The 21,450-nt window shown below is 46.1% G+C and overlaps 1 protein-coding gene across 4 annotated transcripts in view; it reads left to right on the top strand.

Annotated features, from left to right (window-relative positions):
• The window catches only part of KIAA1671 (KIAA1671 ortholog), a 71,462-nt gene that overhangs the window by 43,737 nt on the left and 6,275 nt on the right, over nt 1-21,450 (top strand). For 2 of the 4 annotated variants that reach the window (XM_038187527.2, XM_072024693.1), the window contains 2 exons: nt 15,793-15,911; nt 19,859-20,114. In XM_038187527.2, coding sequence (XP_038043455.2) covers nt 15,793-15,911; nt 19,859-20,114 — 375 coding nt within the window. Of the gene's footprint in view, nt 1-1,377; nt 3,154-9,770; nt 9,921-15,792; nt 15,912-19,858; nt 20,115-21,450 lie in introns of those variants that run through there. The other 2 variants (XM_072024692.1, XM_072024694.1) reach the window with 2 other exon arrangements.

Here is a 21,450-nt window from a genome sequence, read left to right as displayed (position 1 = left end):
GTCAGTTACTGCAGTTCAGCCGGAGGGTGGGGAAATTTGGAACCATTGGAATCCGATGGTGAAAGCACATCTTGCTATCTCCTGAAGCTCTTTGCCAAGATGGTAATCGAAGTGTAAAGCTAAGCAATAATGTAGCTGCTGAGTATACTTGGATATCTGGCAATATGTTCATGTGGTAGCCAGAAGATATTAAATTTAGTGTTGTACATAGCCTGCAAAACTGCTGATTTGAATCTTCTAAGGATGTAAATGGTGAAGCGGACATAACACCTCTTCAAGGGAGGTCCAAAAACCAAAAGTGAAATATATTCTCTAGCAAGATTTTCAGATCCTTCAAGTCGCATACCCATGCAGGGTGTTCTTGCAGCAGGCTGTAAGAAAGCCGCCTGTGGATGTTGGGCTGAACCTGGCCGTGCATCTCTGCAGCTGGGGATGGTGCTGTGCCAGGGGACTGCTTAAACCCCGTACCTCCTCTTGGGGTGAAGGGGCTGCTGACCAACTTGTGCAGCAGCTACTTCCAGCTCTCCCATAGCTATTTTAGATGGTTTCAGGCTCCGATTCCATCGCCCCCTGAAATAGCAAGCTGCCTCGTGAAGAATCCCTGCACTGCAGCACGCTCAGAGCTGTGCTTGCACATGCATGGATGTTTGAAATATAAAGCTTAGATTAAACAGCATAAAAATGGGTAGTAAGTATTAAATTTCAACCTTGGATGCAGGGTCTCTATGATGCAGGGTCTCCATCATTGGTGAAGCATTACTCTTAACTGAGTCAGAATATATTTTTTTACGTGTTTGTTACTTTAAAAAAAATAAATAAGGAAAGCCCTGTTCTTGGGATATCTGATTAAAGATACCTCTTTCCATAAAACAGCTCAGTAGCTCTTTAAAAGGAAGAGCTCTGTAAGGAAAAACAGGTTTTTCTCTATTGGTTGGATTCCCTTTCAACACTGAGGGTTTTTATTAGACTGCTAATTTGAGAATGTTCAAAACAAATGTGTTCAGAAATGAAGAACAGGGTATGGAATGCTATGTGTTGTCACTGAAGTTTTCCTTGGGGATAGGTTCTGGGTTGATCGAGTTGAACTTGAAGGAAAAAAAAAAAAACTTAAAAGGGAAGAAACCCCCATGTGCTTCTGTGCATGTTTGCAGATAGCACCTCAGATAAAGCGAAACCTTACACGAGCACCATTTCATGAAGTATTGTCTAGAAACTCTTCATTCCATTAAATCTCTTCCTGAAAATCTCAGAGGGGGTGGGAGGAGAATGATGCAATGCCCAGTGATTTGGGACTGCAAGTTAAGCAACAAAGAAAAGCCCTGAATGCACAGGAAAGCAGGCAGCTCTCTACATGCCTTTCGCACCCCAACACCTATTTCTGTCCCCCCCTTTTGCACCGGACAGCGGTGCTTCTTGCTTTAAGCCTCAGGTTTTTATTTCTGCTTTCCTCCAACTGGGCTGCTCCCAGAAATCTGTGGCTGGGGAGCTGCGGGGTCTGGTGCCACCTGCCCGTGCCCCTGAGGTGTGGGGTGCTCGGGGGGCGCAGGGAGCGGGGCAGGGGCCCCCCACTGCAGCTGGCATGGGAGTGTATGGGGCTCGGAGCTCGCCGCCCCTGAGGTAATCATTGACTTGCGCCGCTCTCGCTCGCTAACTTCAGCGCCTGGCTCCAGTTTGCGTCAGCGGGAGGCTGTACGTGGCCGCTCCCTGCGGCCGCCACCCGGACACCACCCGCTCCGCCGAGCCGCAGGTGAGGATCGGGCCCGGCCTCCCGCGAGGCCCCAGCACCCCGGGGATGGATCCCAAGGATCTGGGCAGCTCCTGCCCGTGTGGCAGCGGGCAGATGCTGGTCCCTCAGTCGCCATGGCAACGCTGCCTGCGCTAGGGTAGAGCCCAGCCCAGATCCTTCCTCCGGCGCTGCGCCTGTGTCACCTCGCTCATTGTTCCCTCCACGGAGCGGAGGCGAGGAGGGAGCCGAGCGTGGAGGCCGCCCGCGGCACCGCTCGCTGCCCCTCGCCCAGCGGGTGCTTGGTGAGGCCGGGCCGGCAGCCCTGGCATCCAGCATCGCCTCAGCGGCGTCTCCCCATCGCGTGGCACGGCTTCCATCGGCGTGGGGAAAGCCTCCGTGCCGGCATATCAGCGAGCATCGCCACGCCACGGAGCCCCGCCAGCAGAGCCGCTGTCCTCCTGAAGGGATTTCGGCAGCCCACGGGTCAGGGCTGGACGTGGGCTGCGTCCCCAAACCCTGGGCTGCACCTCCAGGGAGAGCCGGGTGAGGTGGCTCCGTGAGCCGGCCGCTGCTGATGCCTTCCCCGGAGCCTTTCGGGGAAAATAACTTGGATGTGTCACTGAGGAGAGCCGCCCCTTCTGCTGCCCGATGGATTGTGTAGACGCGGCAGAACTTTGTGCGATGGGCTGCTACCTGCAAAGCTGCCGAGCCAGAAGAATCGGATTCTTTTTATCCTGCTGATATTTACAGAAAATCACAAACTTGGCTTGAAAAGGGAGTTTGCTTTTCCGGCTCTGAGATGAGAAAGTAAGAGACTAATTCTGTGCTTGTAAATGGACGGATTTCAAGTGACTGCTAGGATTTAAACCTTGATTTCTCTTTAACATGGCTGAATTAAAGATATTTTGATAGAACTCTGGAAACCTGATTTTAAGTAGGAGAAGTGTTTTTTTTTTTTCCTACTTGACAAAACCCGATCTGCGGCTTCACATACCTTAAATATAGAAATGTGCTGGTAGCGTGGTGCGATTAGAAATATTTTGAGTGGAATCCGTTTTGCAAAATAAAATCAGGGTCGTTAAGGAGAACGTATTTTACAGTAACTGCTACTGAATATCGATTCCTCGTTGCTGCTGGAAAAAATGGATTACCTTGGAGACAAACTGTCAGTGGCACAAACTCACATGACCCAGTGGATGGGTACGGTGCGGAGATCTTTACAGGAAGCACTAAATTTAGTCACTACTGCGGTCGCTCATGAGCGGACTAGCGGGGAAGGTGGCAGCAGGACTCCCTTCAAGCGAACCTCCTCCTTCAGGCACTTTGCGTCCCGCAGCAGAGAGTCCTTCCGGAGGTTTTCCGTGCGGAGCCAGCAGAGGTTTTCCTCTCTGAGGAAGAGGCAGACGAGTTCAGAGCCGCCTGACCTTGTAAGCTATGCACCTTCTTGAGCCTCTGGAGGTAGATAACGTGATGCCAAAGCCTTGGCTTCGTGGCAGCATTTTGTCTAGTGCCAAAACCCCTATCTTGTCTGCTTTTCCTCTAGAAATATTCCCCCAAACACTTCCAGGTAGCAAGGTCTGTCTGCTCCCAGCTGCTTTCTTCTTCTAGCACAAACGGCAATCTCCCTTGTCGGGGAACACACCTAGCCAAGGTTTGGGAATGGGGAAACACGTTGTTGATTTTTTTTTTCAAGCAACACAGGAAGGACAAATATTTGTCTAAAATGAGAACGTTCATCTGAAAGTGCACTCGTGTCAGTCATTTCAAAACGCTACGGGTCAGCGTGACTTGGAGTGTGCCTCAGTATTTGTAATTCCTCTGCAGAAAATGCCTCAAGTTGTATTTGTAGAGAGTTGAGCGCTGTCACTCTGCAGTCAACAGTAAATGATGGTTATTTTCATTTTCTATTGAAAAAGAGGCATTTTTGCTATTGTGTTCTGAAGCAGAAGTTACAAGACCCATGTGAATGAGGGATATATATATATATATATATGTAATTTAATTTTAATTTAATTTAATATTTATATATATATATATATATAAATTATATATATCAATAGGGCATACATACACGGGAAGTTCTGGTGTGAGCTCATGGAGGCTCGCCTTGAATCATGTACGGAACAAGGCTGCATTCCTTGGGCAGGTGTGGCGTTTGTGTACGGGCTCTTTCCAGTATTATTTTTATCAGCTATGGTCTACAGCATTTTTGGCCTAGCTTTCTGTTAATCTCCTCTGTGGCTGTACTGGAAAAGAAAATGTAGTCAAGCGAGCACAAAAGAATGAGGAGGAAAATATTTGGTAACCATTGTTACGCTGTTAGCATGGTGATTTTTTTTGAAGTCGATTCTTTAGATTGATTAGAATCATCTGAATTAAAAGATGTTTAAAAAAGTGAAATTAATGGAACTAAAAAAAAATGGAAATTGGAAGCTGCAGAGGGCATCTGTACTACTTTCTCTGCACTTTGTACTGCTTACAGAGCAGAAAATCTCGAGACGGAGGGTGACCTTTTCGGTTAATTCACTGGTGACAGCAGTGGAGCTGCCATTCCTGTTTCAGCAGTAATTTTGCACGGGCTTAGCTTTGTGCATGAACTTAGTTTGACTTGTGCTGAGCTCCTGTGCTCAAGTTTAAGGTTACTCAGCTCTTGTGCAAGCGCATAGCTCGTGCCATTGCCATCTTGCACAGGACAACTTGTGAACGCAGACCTTGAACCTATTTTTCTGTCTGGCTGGAACAGGGTCCCGGTTGTGCTTAGGCCTGGGAACACCTGACAGTTTCTACAAAAACCCACCAACACTGGGATTAGTATAAAGCACACACTTCATCATATGGGGGCCTGTTTATTGGCTTTAAGGCAGCACTGCACGGCAGTTGTGTGGTGCTGATGCTCCAGCAGTCAGATTTTTAGGCACAGCACCATGGGGTTACTGCCCATGGGCTGGATGCTGAACTGCTGCGGTCACTGCACCCAGGTCAAAAGGCACGACTTCCTCGTAGCTGCAAGTGCCTTGCTGTGGAGTTTGGAGGTAGAGGAGGTGTGAGGGTGCATTTGGCTGTGTAAATTTAGCTGTCCATTTGTCCTTCTTTCTTACAGCATTGGTAGACTTCCAGATGAAGCACCTATGGAAATAATAGATGGCAGTTCGTGTGAGGCCCTCCAGTCACTGCTCCAGATATGTTCTGAACGAACTGAGTGCCTTAAAGCAGTCATCCATTTGTTTGGGTGTCTGTAACTTAAATGCTTCGGCTCAAAACCACCTTGTCTCGGGCGCCGTTCCACGCTCGGGCTGCCATCCTGCCTTGGCAGCAGCTCTGCTGGCGAGGGGCTGGTGCTGTGTGTGCTGGCTGCTGGAGCCTGTGCTGGGAAAGGAGGTGTGGGTGCCCTAATTCCCTAAACGTAGGGGAAACGGGTGGGTTGGTGCCTTGTTACGGATATAACATACCTTAGCTGGTAGCTCCTGCAAGCTGGGAAGCTGGGAAAGGGCTCATGGATAAATCACTGCAATGTTTTTGGGCTATACGAGAGGTTTTTTTGCACTACAGGGAAGTTTCAGGATTGGAGTGGAAGGGATTTGATGTAATTAGTTATTTCCTTGCTGGAGGTCATGAAGGTGAAAATCAGGCTGCAAGAGAGAGGAAATAATGTTATTCTCCAACACTTTGTTTCAGCAGCCCAAGGATTACGTACTCACGTTGTTATTCTGCTCATACCTTGTCACATTTTCCTACTGGATGTCTGGCGATGCTCAGTGCTTCTCTGCAGCTCGGCACGGAGGAGGTTCTGCAGCAGAGTGCTCAGGAAGGAAGGCTGGGCGGGCGGATAAGCGTTACGTACAGCGTAGTCCTCTAGCTTTTGGGTGAGAACCAGACCTTGTGCACAGGACATCAGAAGTGTAGTGTGTGCCTTAAAAAAAAGGTGGTGGTGGGGATTAGAAGAGCTTTTGTAAATTTGAATCCATCTGCCTTAAATTACACCTAGGTAAATAAATGTCTAACACTGCCATCCATTTTTGAATCTAGAGAAAGTGCAGCCAGGCTTTTAGGAGCTGTGTAAAAGCTGGGACAGTCAAAGGATGGAGCCTGAGAGCTATTAAACCAATTTATCTTGTGGTTCTCAAACCAACAGCTGAGCAGTCACAGTGTAATGTATACAAATCCATTAACCACAAGCAGAAGTGCAGGGATAATTTTTATTTTAAATAGCTTCCTTGGTGTACTCAATGGCAGACTGTTTGGGAAAAGCTTTTGAAATTATTTTCGCTGTAGTACTCCTATCAATTTGTTCACTGAAACTGAATATTCTGCTTGCCCTGGCTTCATTCATAACAGAAACCCCTGAACACACTTTTTTTTCCCTCCCTCTCATCAATGCCTGCTTCCCAGCAGGCTTTTCCTTCCCTTTTGCCTTGGGGTAGTCTGTTCGGGTGGCCTTATCTTCACAGCCAGTCATCTGTCGGTTTTGTTTGCACTGAAACCAAACTGGGCTTAGATCATTTCCTTTAAATAGCTGTTATATGGTGTCCTCATGTTTAATTTGAGGAAAAAAGGTGTCACCACTGCCTGAAGAAGCTCCTTGGCTGCTGCATCCAAGATGGGCTGGGCGCTGCCGCTGCGTGCCGTGCTCACGTAATGCCATGGGGCTGGTTCAGGGTGCAGCATTATTCTGGTGTGCTAACATCGCTTCTGGGGGCTGCACCTCAGCTGCAGTGAAACCTTTTGAACTTGATTTTTCTCCTAGGTGCTTTTATTGAGGCTTTTTTTTTTTTTTTTTTTTTTGTCACCAGCTGTGTCTTCGCTGTAACAGGAGGAGGGATGCTGCTGTTGAACAGTGCTTTAATTTCGTTTTAATCACGGTAACAACAGTCACATTCCCAGCTTAGGTCTGACACCTTGTTTCACATCCAGCACCATTAGTTCTAGATCTCTGACTTTGTTGGCATTATATAAATGTTGCCATCCTGTATCTGACTGGTACAAAAAGCCTGGTTCCTCGCCTATCCCTGTTGCTGTTACAGAAGAGTGATGGCAATTTGTTTCTTGGTAAGATACAGAACTACTCAGATGGCTCACAAGAAAAAAAAAGCTCTGGGGTGTTTCACATTCTCAGATGTGTTTGAGATTCTCTGGGAGAAGATTTTGAGCCAGAACAGAAAGTTAATTCTGTGGTTGCTTGGGCTGCGAGCACTCGCTGTGTTGGAGGCGTGTGTCTGATACCGGAGGTGCTCTGGGGTGTGCTAAAATAGCAGCCGGGTGCGTGGGGCTGCTCTTTGCTTTCTGCCGGCCTGGTGGGTTGATAAAACCAGGTCTTTTCATTCAGGCTGGATCAGGCAGCATCCCGGTGGCTTTGTTTGGTTTCAGTTTCACTGCAGTTCCACAATAGATGGAAGTTGTGTGCTGTTTGCCTGCACATCCCGTGTGCTGGGACTGCCCCCAGTCCTTCAGAGGTTTCATGTCGCATCCCGCAGCCCTTCCAGGAGCATCCATCCACGCTTCCAAAGGCTGGAGCTCCCAGCTCAGTTTTTAGTCTTCCCAGATGTTTTTTTTTCTAGGCTGGTTTGGCCAACTCAAGCATGTACCATCAGCTTGTTTCTTGGGATGCTGGTGGAGCACCACACCCTCATTCAGGTAGGTCCCCGCTGGTGGGACTGGGAGCCCTGTGCCACTGGGGTCAGGCTGAGCATCGGGCATCTGCTCACCTACACCTCACCTCGGCTCTGGCTTGGTTTGTGGAGGAGCCTTTGTCTGTGTTAGCCACTGGATTTTACCAGGATCTGTCTGGAAATGCATGTCCCTTATGGGGAACGTCCTTCATGAATGCATGTTGGTGTTTTGTTCTAGCTTGGCTGGCTTGCTACAGACCCTACGGCAAATAGCTGCTGAACTGATTTGCACTAATATTCACTGGGAGCATGAGGAATTGCTCCCCAAAATACCTCACGCATTGTCAATTTATCTCTACATGCCCAGAGAGCTGTTAGGGCAGCGAGAAGTGGGTTTGTAGAAAGAACGCTTGTAAAAACGAGCTGTTTGTCTTGTTTGGGGTGGGGGGAGGAGTGAGCTGTTTGGTTTAATTAATGAAGGTACGAGGGCCAGTGCTGAAACAGTTCGTGCTGCTTCATTTTAATAACTTCGCTTTGGTTCAACAGGCCATGAGCAGAGCTGGCAGTGCAAATCTGGGCCATAAAGCCATGGTGATGGGGGTTTAGTAGACTCCCTTTGTTCCCTAGTTATTTTGTCAGGAATAATCACTTCAGTGGCTTTGCACTATGAATTTCCTTAGGCTTGCTGCAAGGAGTTGATTTTTACAATGCTCTGAGAGTAGAAAAGACAAATATGTTTGGAGCTGGTCATTTTTTGCGCATTGACCTCGTTTTCTCATTTTCTAAAGCTGTAAGCGAGAGGCAGTTTTCAGAGGGAAATAAATTCCTCAACAAAAACATCACTGAATGCAGCTCTCAACTCTGGCAATGCATTTTTATTGAAATCTTGTAACTTCGCTCTAATTTCATGAAATATTTGTATTTGTTCCACAGACCAGGGGTGTGTGTATGTGTGCATGTGTATTTTGACTGCACCCTTCCAAAACATCTCTGAAGTTGTTTGGAATTGTCATTTAAACAAGCAAGGTGCAATTTGCAGAGTCTGCTCGTTTGGTATTCATTTGGTGTCAAGAAATCCTATCGCTTTCTGTGCATCTTAGAATCCAGACTTTAAACTAAAGAGCCCTTTTCCCCAGGAATGTTTGTTTGAGGTTTAACCTGTGTCTTGAGTGGAAAAATGTTATCTGTGCAGAAGAGCTGTGAAATAAAATATTTCAAGTAGGAGGTGTTGATTTCAAGCATGCAGCTTTTCAAAAAAAGCAAATATATTCACTTCCTACCATAGCAGTATAAAATTGTCTTGTTCTGGCTTGTGTCTCTTGCAGCGCTGAAGACGAGGGAGCCTATTCAGCTCTCACTGCCAGCTTTTATTAATCTGAGGAGAGTTGCATATGGCCTCTGGGCGTGAGGAAGTTCCTGCATCCCTGAACAGCGCAGCACTGCTCTGCTCAGGCTGGGGTCTGTGGCTCTGATCCTGCTGGGTTTGGTTTCTGTGTGAGGCTGTAAGGAAAACTTAATATGGTAACATGCGAAGGATTTCAAAGGTGTTCCCAACTAGTTGTTTTTTTTTTTTTTTTCTTTCCTCCTCCCAGAGGAAGTACTGCAATGGTTCACGTACCCCTAGCAAGGTATATATTTAGTTTGGTTCTTGTCTGCTTCTTGCACATAAATTCAACCTCTGCTCTATCTTCAGCCTCGCGCTGAAACCACACGATGGGCGCGTGTGAGTGTTCGCAGCAAGTCCCAGCCTCGCTATTTTGGGGGTACAAAACATGACAGGCTCTGAGAGGTCTTTGAAATCCTCAGTGGGGCGAGCAGTTTGGCTTAAGTGGGAGTCACTACGAGAGATTGCATTGCACGAAGGTACCCAGGCTCCTAGCAGAACTAACAGCAGCTGGGTTCATTTGGCCACCTTCTCTCTTGTGGCTGGAGTCAACTCTGAGTTGACTTTGGGTCTCCTTGGTACCGCCGCCTTTCAAGTCCCGAATCTGTCAGTAGTGTGTGAGTCCATCGGGTGCTTTGGAGGCTGGGGCAGGAGGAGCAGCAGCAGTAGGGACCGTGTAGCACCCATGAGTCCTGGCCAGCTTCTCCACCTGGGAAGGGACAGGGGCAATGGTGAGGCTGCCCGAGGTGGCCTCCCTGCCTGGAGGCAGAGGACGTGCCCGGTGCAGTAATGTAAAGACCTCAAGGTTATGATATTGATTCATCCCATTACATCTGGGACTGCTCCTAGCCCTGCTCTCCAGGTCTCCCTCACTTTGAGGGAATCTGTAGGGTGCTGATGGTGCTGGGGAGGCTGTCCTCGCCTGGGTGGAGCCTGCGCTGGAGGTCCTTTAACCTCCCTCGTCGGTGAGGTCAGAAGGAAAGCGCACGATTCCTGGAACCGCTATCTGTGGCTGCAGGACGCGGGGTGGGGTGGGGTGGGGTGGGAGGCAGCAGTGTGCTGGGTGCTGCCCTGCAGCAGCTGCTCCCTTCAGAAGCTATTTCAGCCCGAGCTGGTAAATCCTCTGCCTGATTGCCAGGAAGCACCGGAGCGCTGGTCTCGAGCCATGACTTACTCCTTGTGGGCAGCATTAATTCGCCGGATAGTAAGTACCCATGGAAACAACGGGGTGCTGATTCCACTGAGGCTGGCTTTACTACTCCTCTGTCAGTGTTTAGATGCTTAGAAAGAAAAAACACACATTGCAAATATATTGTGTACTTTCTAAGGCCCACCTGGTGCTTTTTTCTTTAAATATATGGTATAATATTCTTGATGTTTTTGTTAATTTCATTATTGATCCAAAATATATAGTTTACCTTCTAGTGATAAGCCTTAGAATCATTAAAATAGTCGTATAACAGTACAGGTTGGTAAGGGACCTCTGGAGGTCATCTAGCCCACCATCCTGTTCAAAGCGGGGTCAACTGTGAAATAATAGGTTAAAATCTTTATAGAATAAGGTATAATCGGCACCTTCCTTGCATGTTGCTGGGGAACAATTGGGGTAGTTTCCTGGATTTGTTGGGACTTGTAAACTATCCTTGAGTGCAGTGACACACCTAGAGGGTGGGGGTGTTCTCAATATGGGCAACTTGACCAAACTTCTGACTCCTTTTACTAAAATTAAAAAATACATATATATAATTATATATACATCTCTATATTATATATATATTAGCTTTTTTTAAAAAGGCAAAAAAAATCTCTTTGAATTTAGTGTTAATGAGGCAGATGGTCAGAACTTCATCCCTTTGTGCAATTACCTATTCATATTCCTTCTGCGCCAGTAGATTTTAACTTCTCATTTTTGCACTTCAAGCTGTGGGGTGTCATTTTGGCTGTCTGATATCTCAGTCTGTTTTGCAAACAAAGATTATATTTGAAACTGTCTGTGCAGATTCTGACTCGTGAGATCTCTTTCAACTGGCATTCCTCATGTGCCAGGTCTTTATTTCACATCGGTGTGAAAAGAGTGTTTCACATAAATATACGCTTTCATTCTTAGTTACGGATAATTTTTGCACTGGCAGGAGCAATATTGTGTGTGCATCATTGTCAGGAATGGGAAGTTACAGGAATAATCAATCCTGGACTATTGCCCAAAGCAGCTTAATTCCAAGGGAGTAAGTGCTGAAAGAGCCATAACCATCATGTCTCGTTTTAGAAGCAGTAGAGCTCGATGTGAATTGGTTGCGCTGCTTTGCTATTTTATTTCGTGTGAAAATTAAGTTGATTTTATCCTGGCTGCTATTGTAAGAATTATGAAGTTAAAGATTAAATCTTGGAGAATTACTGCCTTACTGGATGGGGAGTAGTATTTATTTGACTGGGGACGCATTTTCTTGTATGCCTTCTGTGACTATAAATAAGATGGTTCTTAATTTGGGTTTATCTTGTGTGCCAAGAAGAGAGCAGGCCCCGCTTTTTAATTTTGAAATGTCTTTTCCTTTTGAAACGTCTGTTTTTCCTGTTTCAGACACATTCTGTTCATCAGGGAAATGGCTGCATCTGGCCTAGCTCCACGGGTCGGACACCTTGTCTTTCAGACTTGGTCTCTTCTTCCAAGGGGTAGATGAGGAAAGAGGATGGGCCCCAGATATTTACAGAAGTTTGAGTTAATAATGGGTAATTCTCTCTTACAGAAAAAAGATAAAATCCATGCTCAGAGCAGATCTGTGAAGGGCAACAGAAGTCAAAGCCAAACGTGTCAGTTCTCCATCTTGCAGGGTCTCTGTTTCTGTGGAGCTTATGCGTTAAACAAAACAGATTTTCATCCGTCTGAAGAAATGATCTTTAAAATCAGGATTTAGGCTACAGAGCAAAGAATGAAGCAGAAATTGCCCGTGTTTAGGAGCAGGACATACTGGAAGTCTTTCCTCCTTTTCTTCCCCTGTACTTGGGGCAGAGCCAGCCTTAGGGCACGAGACCGCCTACAATACCATGGTGTGGGGTGGAGCGGCCTCGTGGCAGACCTGGAAAACGTCACCAGTGCATTCAGCAAGTTGCATTATTTTCCCTAGGCTGTCATGTTTTAAAGCCTTCAATTTGTAATTGCAGTTTGTTCTTCATTCATGCTCTTTGTCAGCAACACCGAGCTGTTCCAACCAAAATGTTAATGCCAGCAAATGTAGCTGTATAATCTAATTTTGAGTTGCTTGTGTCTAAAAGCATTTCAGCTACAAAACAATACAGTGCTTATGTACAGTTCTCAGAGAATGTGTGCAATTTTGACTGGCATTAAAAAAAAAATAACAGCTATTAAGTATGCAGAGAGGATGGATGCTGAAAGAGGATGGAAGTAGTGAAAATCAGCCTTTTGAAAAAAAACAACAAACAACCACCAACAAAAAACCTCTACTGTTTTCATTAAAAGTAAACTTGTAGTTACTGAGCTGAGGCCTGAGGAGGGATCTGTAGACTTGCTGGAATGCTGGAATTTTTTCTAGTTACTTCTTTGGCCTGATAGAAATTTAGCTCCCCAAACCCTGTAACGATGTTTTTACTGGAAGGAAATCAGCTTCTTGGAATCACTGCTTGCTCAGGTGGGTATTGTGTCAGGCAGTGATGCTTCCAGACATCATCAGGGGCTGCATGGGACAATGAGTCATAAAAGAGCATCGTAAACCATTCAATCATGTTTTAACCCCTGCCCCGGAATGGGGCCGCAGGGAGGGATGTCTGACCCTGTTCTGAAAGAGGCGCCTTCCTCCAGCAGCCACGTGTGGTGATGTTTTGTTACATCCAGTCACAACTTCCTAGAAGTTGGAGCATCTAACTCCTTATGTTTGCATTTCTCAGTTTGTTTTATCAAATTCAAACTCACAATTCTACAGAAGAAGTAAAATTCTTTCAGACTCCTTTTCGTTACAGCATGGAGAATTCCTGTCTGAGAGTTAGCTGTCATTTTGGTTATGAGACCACATCCAAAACATCAAATCTGTATAATGGCAGGTAAAACGCTACCACAAACTGAAGAATATGTGCCAGGTTTGTTTGCAGTGTAAAATTTAATAAGAATTATTGAAACTTCAGATGAGCGATACATTTGTGTCTGCATTTCTTTCCTGTTGCTGCTGGAATGGCATTATTATCTGGGTCGTGCATATTTTCTCCTTACAACCATCATTTTCTTGATAACACTACACTTTTATAAACAATGTGCCCCAAGCACTGTACATGTAGCTCTTTTTCTGCTGCTCCCATTCCTGTTTTTGAGCTTTTAGATGATGTTTTTAGTTGGAAACAATGTGAGGAATTGCCAGCAATACAGTGGATGTTGTGCATAGAGATAATGCACTTTAGCTGTGGTATGGGGGAAATATTCTCTCCCTGTCCAAAAGGCTAACGTGCTTGCATCTGTTGGCTCGTCTGCAGTTTGTGGCCATAAGAGCTGGGGGTATCAGGCAGGGCCCTGTGCAGTTGTTTGTGCTGCCACCGAGGCTGTCCCATGCTGCAGGCACAGCTCTTGCAATAGATGCAGCTGCTGTGCAGAAAGGGGCAGAAACTGATCAATTGTCTGCACACATTAATTACAAGAATCAGGTATCACGTAATGCGAAATTAGGATTAAAAAGATTTCATAACAAGCACCCAATTGAAAAAAGCTGAGCTAGCATGGAAGCAGGAAGGACAGAGAATAACAATTGGAACAAGTGGATTTAGAGATCCTTCCCTAAGACTGGATTTGCCAAACGGTGACGTGGCCACAAAGTGACAGCAGAAAGCTGAGCCCAGGAGTGTTGGTGGAGCCCCTGGAGTGAAGTGTGAAGCTACAGAGGACGTGTGGGAACCAAAACACGTGGCCCAGCCAAGTACGAGGAAATGCCCGCGGCTTCCAAGAAGCACAGGGCCATTTCCCAGCCCCCTGGGAACTCGATGAACCCTGGGGGTCCCTTCCAACTGGGGATGTTCTCTGATTCCTTGTACACGTGAAGGGTAATGATTGCTTGCGGGGAGTTACGAGGCTGTGGGAACATCTGGAAGGCAAAAAGCAGGAAATCCATTCCATGTAACTCACAAAATGAGCATTTACTTGAGTCTTACAAACCGAACGTTTGACTTTGTGTAGTAACAGCGCATTGGAATAAATAGTAGAGCCTTTTATTGTTTTATTTCACTTGGCATTAAAATAGACAGCTTTGTCAATAGCAAAGGGTATGGTACAACTAGGAAATGGCAACTGCTGATGGTAGGGCTGGGGAAGTAACCAGTTTGTTAGAATTTGAGTAGCCAGCGTGGATGTGGGTAGTTACCCCGAGTCATCAGTATTTTATAATGTTAAAGCTGCATTCTTCAGGTTAACAAAACTAAAGCCACAAGAAAAGAGGCAGTCTCTTTCCCAGAACCTTTTAGCATTAAGGAATTCTTCCTCGAGTGCTCTCATCTCTCATCGTTTCACGTGCGTTGCCTGAGGCTTTCTTTCTTGGTGCTGGCTGTGTGCGGTGAGAGCCTTCCTCTCGGTGCCCTTTTCTAGCATCAGGCCACTGATTCGTGGGCAGGTATGGATTTGTGGACAGGTACCGGTGCTCAGCACCCTCTGGTCGGAGCATGCTGGTGGGTGAGCTCAGCACACAGTGCCCGGTGCTGGCTCCGTGCCCGCCGCCTGCGTCAGCCCCGGCGTGGGCGCAGTGCTGGGGGGGGGGGGGCTCCCTTCAGAGCCTGTGCCCCTTCTGCAGTGTCTGTGCCGAGCCTGCTGGTGATCGAGACTCCAAATAGAAAGGCACCGAGCTCTGCCAGTCTGCTCGACGTAAATGTGCACGATGCCTAGAAATAGCGTGGCTGGATTGTAAAAGAGAGCAAAGGGAATTACCGAGCTTTAGACTCGGCACCTGTAGGAGAAGCGATAACCCACAGCGCTGCAGAAATGTCCCTGGTGTGCTAAGAGGTGCCGCCACTCTTCTTTTTGAATGGCCACGCTGCTCTTGTTCAGAGAAGCAGACGTGGCTGCCATCAGCTGAAGCAGTTGTGTTGGTGGTTTCCACAGCACATTCTACTAGGTGTTTGGGTTTTTTTTTGTTTGTTTTGTCCTCTAAAGAGAGAAAAGGCCCGGTACAGGTAGGAAACAATGTCATCTTTGCTTACAAAGACCTCATCTGACAGCAGTTGATATTGCACTAAAAGCTGTGCCTGTGTTCAGGGATGCAAAAGGATCCAACGTGTTTAATTATCCACACAACGTATTATTTCAGTAACAATCTAACTTTGGTGCTTAACACAACTGCAAGAAAAAAGTACAGCAGTGTTAATGTTCTGGAGCAAATGAACGTTGGTCTGCTGCAAATCTAGGGTGCCAGCAGCAGCCGACCCATTTCTCTCCCCTGGAAGGGAAAGGCCCTTAGATGCACTGATTCCCTTTTTATTTCATGGATCTGCTGCCTTCATAAAATAATTACTTGAGACATGAAAGGTCAGAGTAGAACACAAGAAAAAAAGCACTGCAGTCTGTCCTACTTTGTGTGTTGTATTTAAACTTTACATTAACACACTTCAATTTGTCAAAGGCTTTCTAGGAGCTGGCCTTATGCTTATTTATTTATTTACGATTTTTATTTTGAAGGTCTTCCAAAGAAAGAGCTAAAAAAAAAAAAAAGAGGACTTTCATTAAACCCAGGAAGCGAGTTGACGCTTCACCTATATGTTTGAGGGAGATTACGTGTAGTCCCAGCAGAATTCTCTGTTTGTATAGGTGCTTCTAAAGCCTTTGTGCAACCTGAGATAAGAACAATCTTAAAGCAATGTGGAATTTTAAAACTAGCTAGTTGGTTCCTGCCTGGTTGTTTGCCCAGGAAAACTGCTCACTTAATGTACACTCATTGTTCTGGGTTCACAGTTATTTTCCATGTTTAAATTCATTCACTTTTCTCTTGTCCGAGTTTTAACTGCTAGATTCAAAAATGCCATTTTAATTAAAATCAGTAAGTCAAGTTAGCCGAGGGACAAAGGAATGAGGAATTGTTTCCGTTGCTTTGTTGCAGGATCAGCTGAAGCAGTGCTTCTCCAGACAGCCCCCTGAAGCGAAGGACACAGACACGCTTGTGCAGGAGCCCGACAGCCAGTATGGTACCTGGAACGAGCAGCGGCACAGCGGGGACAGGTAAGGAGAAGCAAGGTCCCTTCGTCATACACACAAATTTTTCCTTAGCTGGTTAATGAGAAGAAATTGTTCTTCTGGTTTTCACACAAAACACTCGAGTGTGCCTGCGTACACATATGGATTTTTGCGGTCACTGAAACAGGAGCACACAACTGTAAAGTTTCTTTAGTCTGTAGGTGAAGAAAAATTTCTTTACTCCCTGCAAACAGCAATAAGGTTGGAAATTTAAACTCCATCCCCCAGGGAGAATGCAGTATCACCAAATTGTAGGCAATGCTGAAAAAAGCTTGGACTGGAATAGATTTAACAAGTCTGCTGGTGTGTGAAACACCAGCTAAATGTTATTTTTTAGTGCTAAAATGGTAGAATATATGGAGAAAAATAAATTTTCTTGAGTTTAAATACATGAAATGGCTTTGACTAAATTAACATAGTGTAACTTTTGTATGCTTTGTATTTGTGTTTGTTTTAGTAACTATAACTCAAAATGTATGTTTTCATATCTAGAAAGTAGTTACCTGCTTGTGTGATGGATGAGTCTATACAGGTAGAACCAGGGTTGTGCAAAGGTTTTGCTAAAGTTGTCTGACTTTTCCCTGTCAGGTGGATAAGGAAGTGGTCTGATTGTGGTCAGGCAGGGTGCCCTAACAGCTGGGGGAGTTGTTTTACTGGTTTTTACTATTATAAATTTGATCTCTCCCATACCAGTTAGCATTGCCTTAAAACCTGTGCTACTGGCAGGCTGAGGGCCAGAACCAGTTTGAAACTGGTGCCCCAAATGCCGGGCACAGGGTCAGGCCCCAGGGTGGCATCACGGTGCACCTGCAGTCCCCCTGCTAAGCATTAGGATGTGATGCCCACATCCAGCAGCTTGGAAACGTGTTGGTGTGAAGTGGAGGCTGAAATGGGGTACCAGCTGAATGAGAGGTTGCATCAGTGATGCTTTTCTGGTGTTAAAACCACTCAATGGAATCAACCTAGAGCACTCGTGTGATTTTTTTCTTTTCTTCTCCTTCACCTGTCGTGCATTCTGCTTGATCTGCCCTGCTTGAGCCAATATCTTATCTGCTCAATGTAGTTTGAAAATAGCATTTTCCTTGCTCTCCTTAACGCTATACTTGTTGCAATCTTATAGCAGATATTAATGTCAGTTATGCTTGGTGTGTTTTACACTTGAGAGCCGTGGGTTATAAATATTTTATTGCATGTGAAGGCAGGGTAGCTTTCAGCTCGAAGTTCAGCAAGCTGACAGTGACATGCCAACATCTAACTCTTCTGTAAAATTAACTGTGATTTTAGTAATTTATGGACATTTTCTGACATCAGTTTCCTCACCAAGGTGCTTGTCTCAGCTCCAAAGCAGACAGCTATTTCAAACCCGGGAGACTTTTCCTGCTAAGAAAAACACCACATAAAAAATCAGTGTTATTAAAGCATCGAACTCTTAATCACCATGTCCTAGAATTTTGTTTCCTTGGTAGTAAATGTTTAGTTTCCAACTGTTTTATAGCATATTGATGCCTGCAGTGACGCCCCAGCACTTTGCCATGCCCTTGCTCTGCTTTAGCCCCACGTTAGGCTGGTGGCTGTGAGAGCAGTGCTGCCCTCGAGCTGCTCCGGGGACAGGAGGGTCACAACGCTGTCACCAGCCCCCTGCTTTGGAGGCACTTCCAATTTCTTGTGAAAAGTAGCATTCCTTTGCTTCTTGATTCTTAGTTCGCACGATGGAGCAACGCGTTCTCTGTGCTCTCAGCACTCTCCTGCTAGAACTAATTAAATTCAATTGCATCAAAAGTGAAGATTGATCTCAACCCATTGCATGTGTGTCATAACCATTCTGCTGATATCTCTGTGAACTACATGAAAGATAATTTTTCAGAGTGCAAGTACCTGTAAGTGAAACCTGTTGAGCAGTGTTGGTAGCTTAATAGGTACAATATAGAAAGGCATACTCATAAAATTCGAAGCCTTAAGCAATAGAGAGAAGATGGATAATGCATTTCTGCAATGAGAGCTGAAAGCATGTTTTAAATGTCTATATTTGACTGTTATTCTGAAAGGATTTTTCCCCCTAATTTGCTATTCAGATGGGAGAATCCACTGTGCATAGCAGATTGTTTGTGCTCGAGTTATCCTTGCCATGTGTGGTGATTAGCTGTGCCACAGTGGTTAGCATGCAGCGCTGCTGTGACTGTGCAGGAGCTCTGAAGGAGAAGCCATTAGATTTGTGAATTAGAAACCACCAGACAGAGTACGTTCAGTGAGAATTTTTTTTTCTCCCAAATATTTTCAGTTTTTGAAAAACTGCACTGAGTTGTACCAGCTAAGTCCCGGGCTGTAGAAGGGAAGAGGCTTTCTGGAGATGCACAAATCCGAGCGGATCCTGTAACATCACCATCATACATTTTAATTTCCCCTAAAGGTGCTAAATCTCCAGATTGCCACTTTTTTCCTCTCTCTACATGCTCCCATATTTCAGAGGATCTAGAGCCTAATGCTGCAGAAACCAAATATCATTCGAGGTAAAGAACGCGAGACAAAAACTTCCCCTGGAGCTCATTAGTACCATTTCTTAATTATCTTGGGGCCCACTGCTGGAGGAGGGAAGAGGCATTTGCCCGACTCATGTACTGGAACCCTCTGTGCGGTATCCTCTGTGCCAGGCTGGAAATTATATCATGTCCTGCTGCTCGGTAGAGAGCTGTTATTCAGCAAAGACTCCCGAGTGCTTTCCTCCTCCCAGGACTGTCGCTGCGGGCTGTATCAAGCACCAAGGTCTGTTCTTTAAAATAGGTGTCTATTCATACGGCTGCATTCAGATGTTGTGTTTTTAGAACAGTTTTCCTAAATACTTGCCTCAAGAAAAGGTGCTCGGCAACAAAAGACTCTCACTGAGCAGAGAAAAAAGCTGAACTCCCTAAACGCTTTAGATTTTGGTTTGAAATTGGAGTCTCCTTTAGCAGCCCTGCTAAAAAACCACCCAGTCTGGCACTGGGACAGAATAGGGCGAGCATCCCCAGCGGAGCGCATGGACCTGCCCCTAACGCTGCTGCGTGATCCAGTGGTGATTGTGTGAGATAAAGTGTGTGTTGGTAAACATTCAGATGGGCTTGGAGGAGCAAGGAGAAGAATCTTTTAGCAGCTTCGCTCTGCCTGAGGTCTGCAGACAGGATGTTATTCTTCAGGATGCTCTCAAGATGTGCACAGTGCCCAAGTGGACGGTCTGCGGCTGCTGCACATCACAGGGGCAAAGTGCTGGGGGCTCTTCGGCAGCTTGCCATTTCTCTGGTCTTGTCTGTGTGTGTGTTTGAAGGGGCCTTCGTGCTGGGGGAAAGAACCCGCAAGCAATAAAAATGCACTGTGGTTGAATTATTGCAGTTTATCTGCATACACGTGTTATCTACGACGTTGTAAATCCACGTGGGTGAAAAAGTCGTGATGGTGAAAAGGATTCACAGCCTTGCCGCTGATACCTCCAGAGGTGGCTTTGCTACTGGCAGCGATAGGTCCGGTTCTGGCCTTTGTTCATCATCACTGCCATCTTTGTGTCCTGAACAAATCCATTGCTGTGGACCCTTTGCAGAAACCATGCTGGGTTTGCTGCTCTGTGACCGCCTGGAGTGGGGAGGTGGCAAGGGGGTGACAGTGGCTTTGTCACCTGCCCTTCCCCAGCACTGAGCACCGCACCAGGGGCACAGGGCAGGTCTGTGGCTGAGCGCTTGGTCCTTCTTCAGCCAAAAGAAAGGGCATCTGCCTTCAGCGTGGTGTGGGGCCTGCCCCTCTGATTGCTGCATGTCTGACCCTGCGTGATCTGACCCTATTTTGGTCAGTTCATAAATGCTTCAGCGTGTTGGGTTCCCTTGTGATTGTTGACACGTGATCCAAAATAGCCTTGCTTGTATTTATTCACCCTGAAGTCTCATGGGTTTCGTTTTCTTAATTTGCAGCTTTGTGCCTGAATCGCCGTCATCAGAAAACGATGTCATTTCAACACGAAAGCAACCACCAAATAGCCAGCCATCGTCACTGTCCTCCCAAACAGAACCTGCCTCCCTGGTTGATCACCATGACTTCTCAAAAGACCAAAGGAGCACAAGTTTGGACCGCTCAAGCACTGACATGGACTCTACTGATGGGACTGATTTACCTCCTCCAGGAGACACCTACCCTGACGAGAAGACCACTGACTTCTCCTTCATTGATGTGAGTCACTGGAATGGGAAAGGAGACATTCTCCTTCTGTTAACCGGGCTGTTTCTGGCACTAGCCATTGCAAAGTATTATTTTCCACAAAGTGCACTCAGTCTTCCTCTGCCTTTTCTTTATCACATTGAATTTTCTCAGCTGACTTCCCGCTTGAAAAGTTTGAGTGAAGCTGCGGAGTACTTTGAGTTTCTCTAAGGTTTAGGTTTTGAGAAATTCCAGTGAGTTATTGGCCTTGGTAATGTCTGCCCATGGCTTAATAACGTTGCTGCTTCTCTTTCTGCTCCTCAGTGAGCTGTAACAGAAGAGTTAAATGGCTCTATGAACACCAGAAGCGTAATTAAATAACCCAGATAGCTAGTGATTGCCGTGCTGTGGGACATGCAGACTTAAGGCTATAAAGATGTTTATGAATATTTTTCTTATTTACAATTGGGCTCTTTCTGTAGAAGCTTAGAATTGCATTTTAAAGGCTTTTTCATAATTAAGAATTTTCATAATTAAGAATCTTGCAGCTAGTATAGAAACAGCAGTTTCTGCAATGCAGTTAGATGAAGTTTAGTGTTCTCTGGTGTGCTCACTAATGCAACTGTTAATTTTTCAGATTCAGTATAGCATCTAGGAAGTTATGTTTTTTCTTGAATAAGAGTTTGTGTGCTTGTTTTTTATTATATAATATCTGATGACAGATACATTGGTAAGGGCAAGGCTCCCAGCTTAAATGGATCATGCGGGTGCTAGGAAGGTCTCAGAAACACTGCCGTGCCTGTTGAAGCGTCACAACGCCTTCTGAATTGATGAGTAGACTGCTCTGCAAAACGTTTGAGGGATGCAAGCAGGCTTGTGCTGGAGGCAGTTTGGTCTGGTGCAGCAGAACTGGCTGTTAAAATCACAGCTGCTTCCTGCGTGGGCTGTCAGAAAGCGCCTCCAGCCAGCTCCCTTCTCCTCTGGTGTGCCATCCATGGGGACCTGCAGCAGCCCGTGTTCTGCCAAAGCAGGTGCTGCTCTCATCTTCCAGCCCACTCGGGCTGTGAAACGGAGCCAGGCTCAGGAGCAGGCTGCGTTTGGTAGCCCCCTGCTGTGAGCTCCCTCACTGTGAACACCTCGGCCTTGGTGTCAGTAACCCTTGGGCAGGAGACCCTGAGGGCCCCCTGCTCTGGAAAGGAAGCGTAGCAGCGCGAGTGGCTGGTGTTTTGTCTGACTGTCAGTGCTTCTGCAGGTAGTAGAGGTGGCCCTATGTCGTGCAGTAATCTGGGCAGCGTAAGGTGTCTTGTTAAAAACATGAACAGCTTAATGTATGGATGGCAATACCCTGTTTTAGTGCGTAGCTTATTCC

The sequence above is a fragment of the Anas platyrhynchos genome, chromosome 16, assembly GCF_047663525.1.
Source record: "Anas platyrhynchos isolate ZD024472 breed Pekin duck chromosome 16, IASCAAS_PekinDuck_T2T, whole genome shotgun sequence".
In the NCBI taxonomy this organism is placed as follows: domain Eukaryota; kingdom Metazoa; phylum Chordata; class Aves; order Anseriformes; family Anatidae; genus Anas; species Anas platyrhynchos.
Note: the sequence above shows the minus strand (reverse complement) of the source record. Positions and strands in the feature narration are given on the sequence as shown.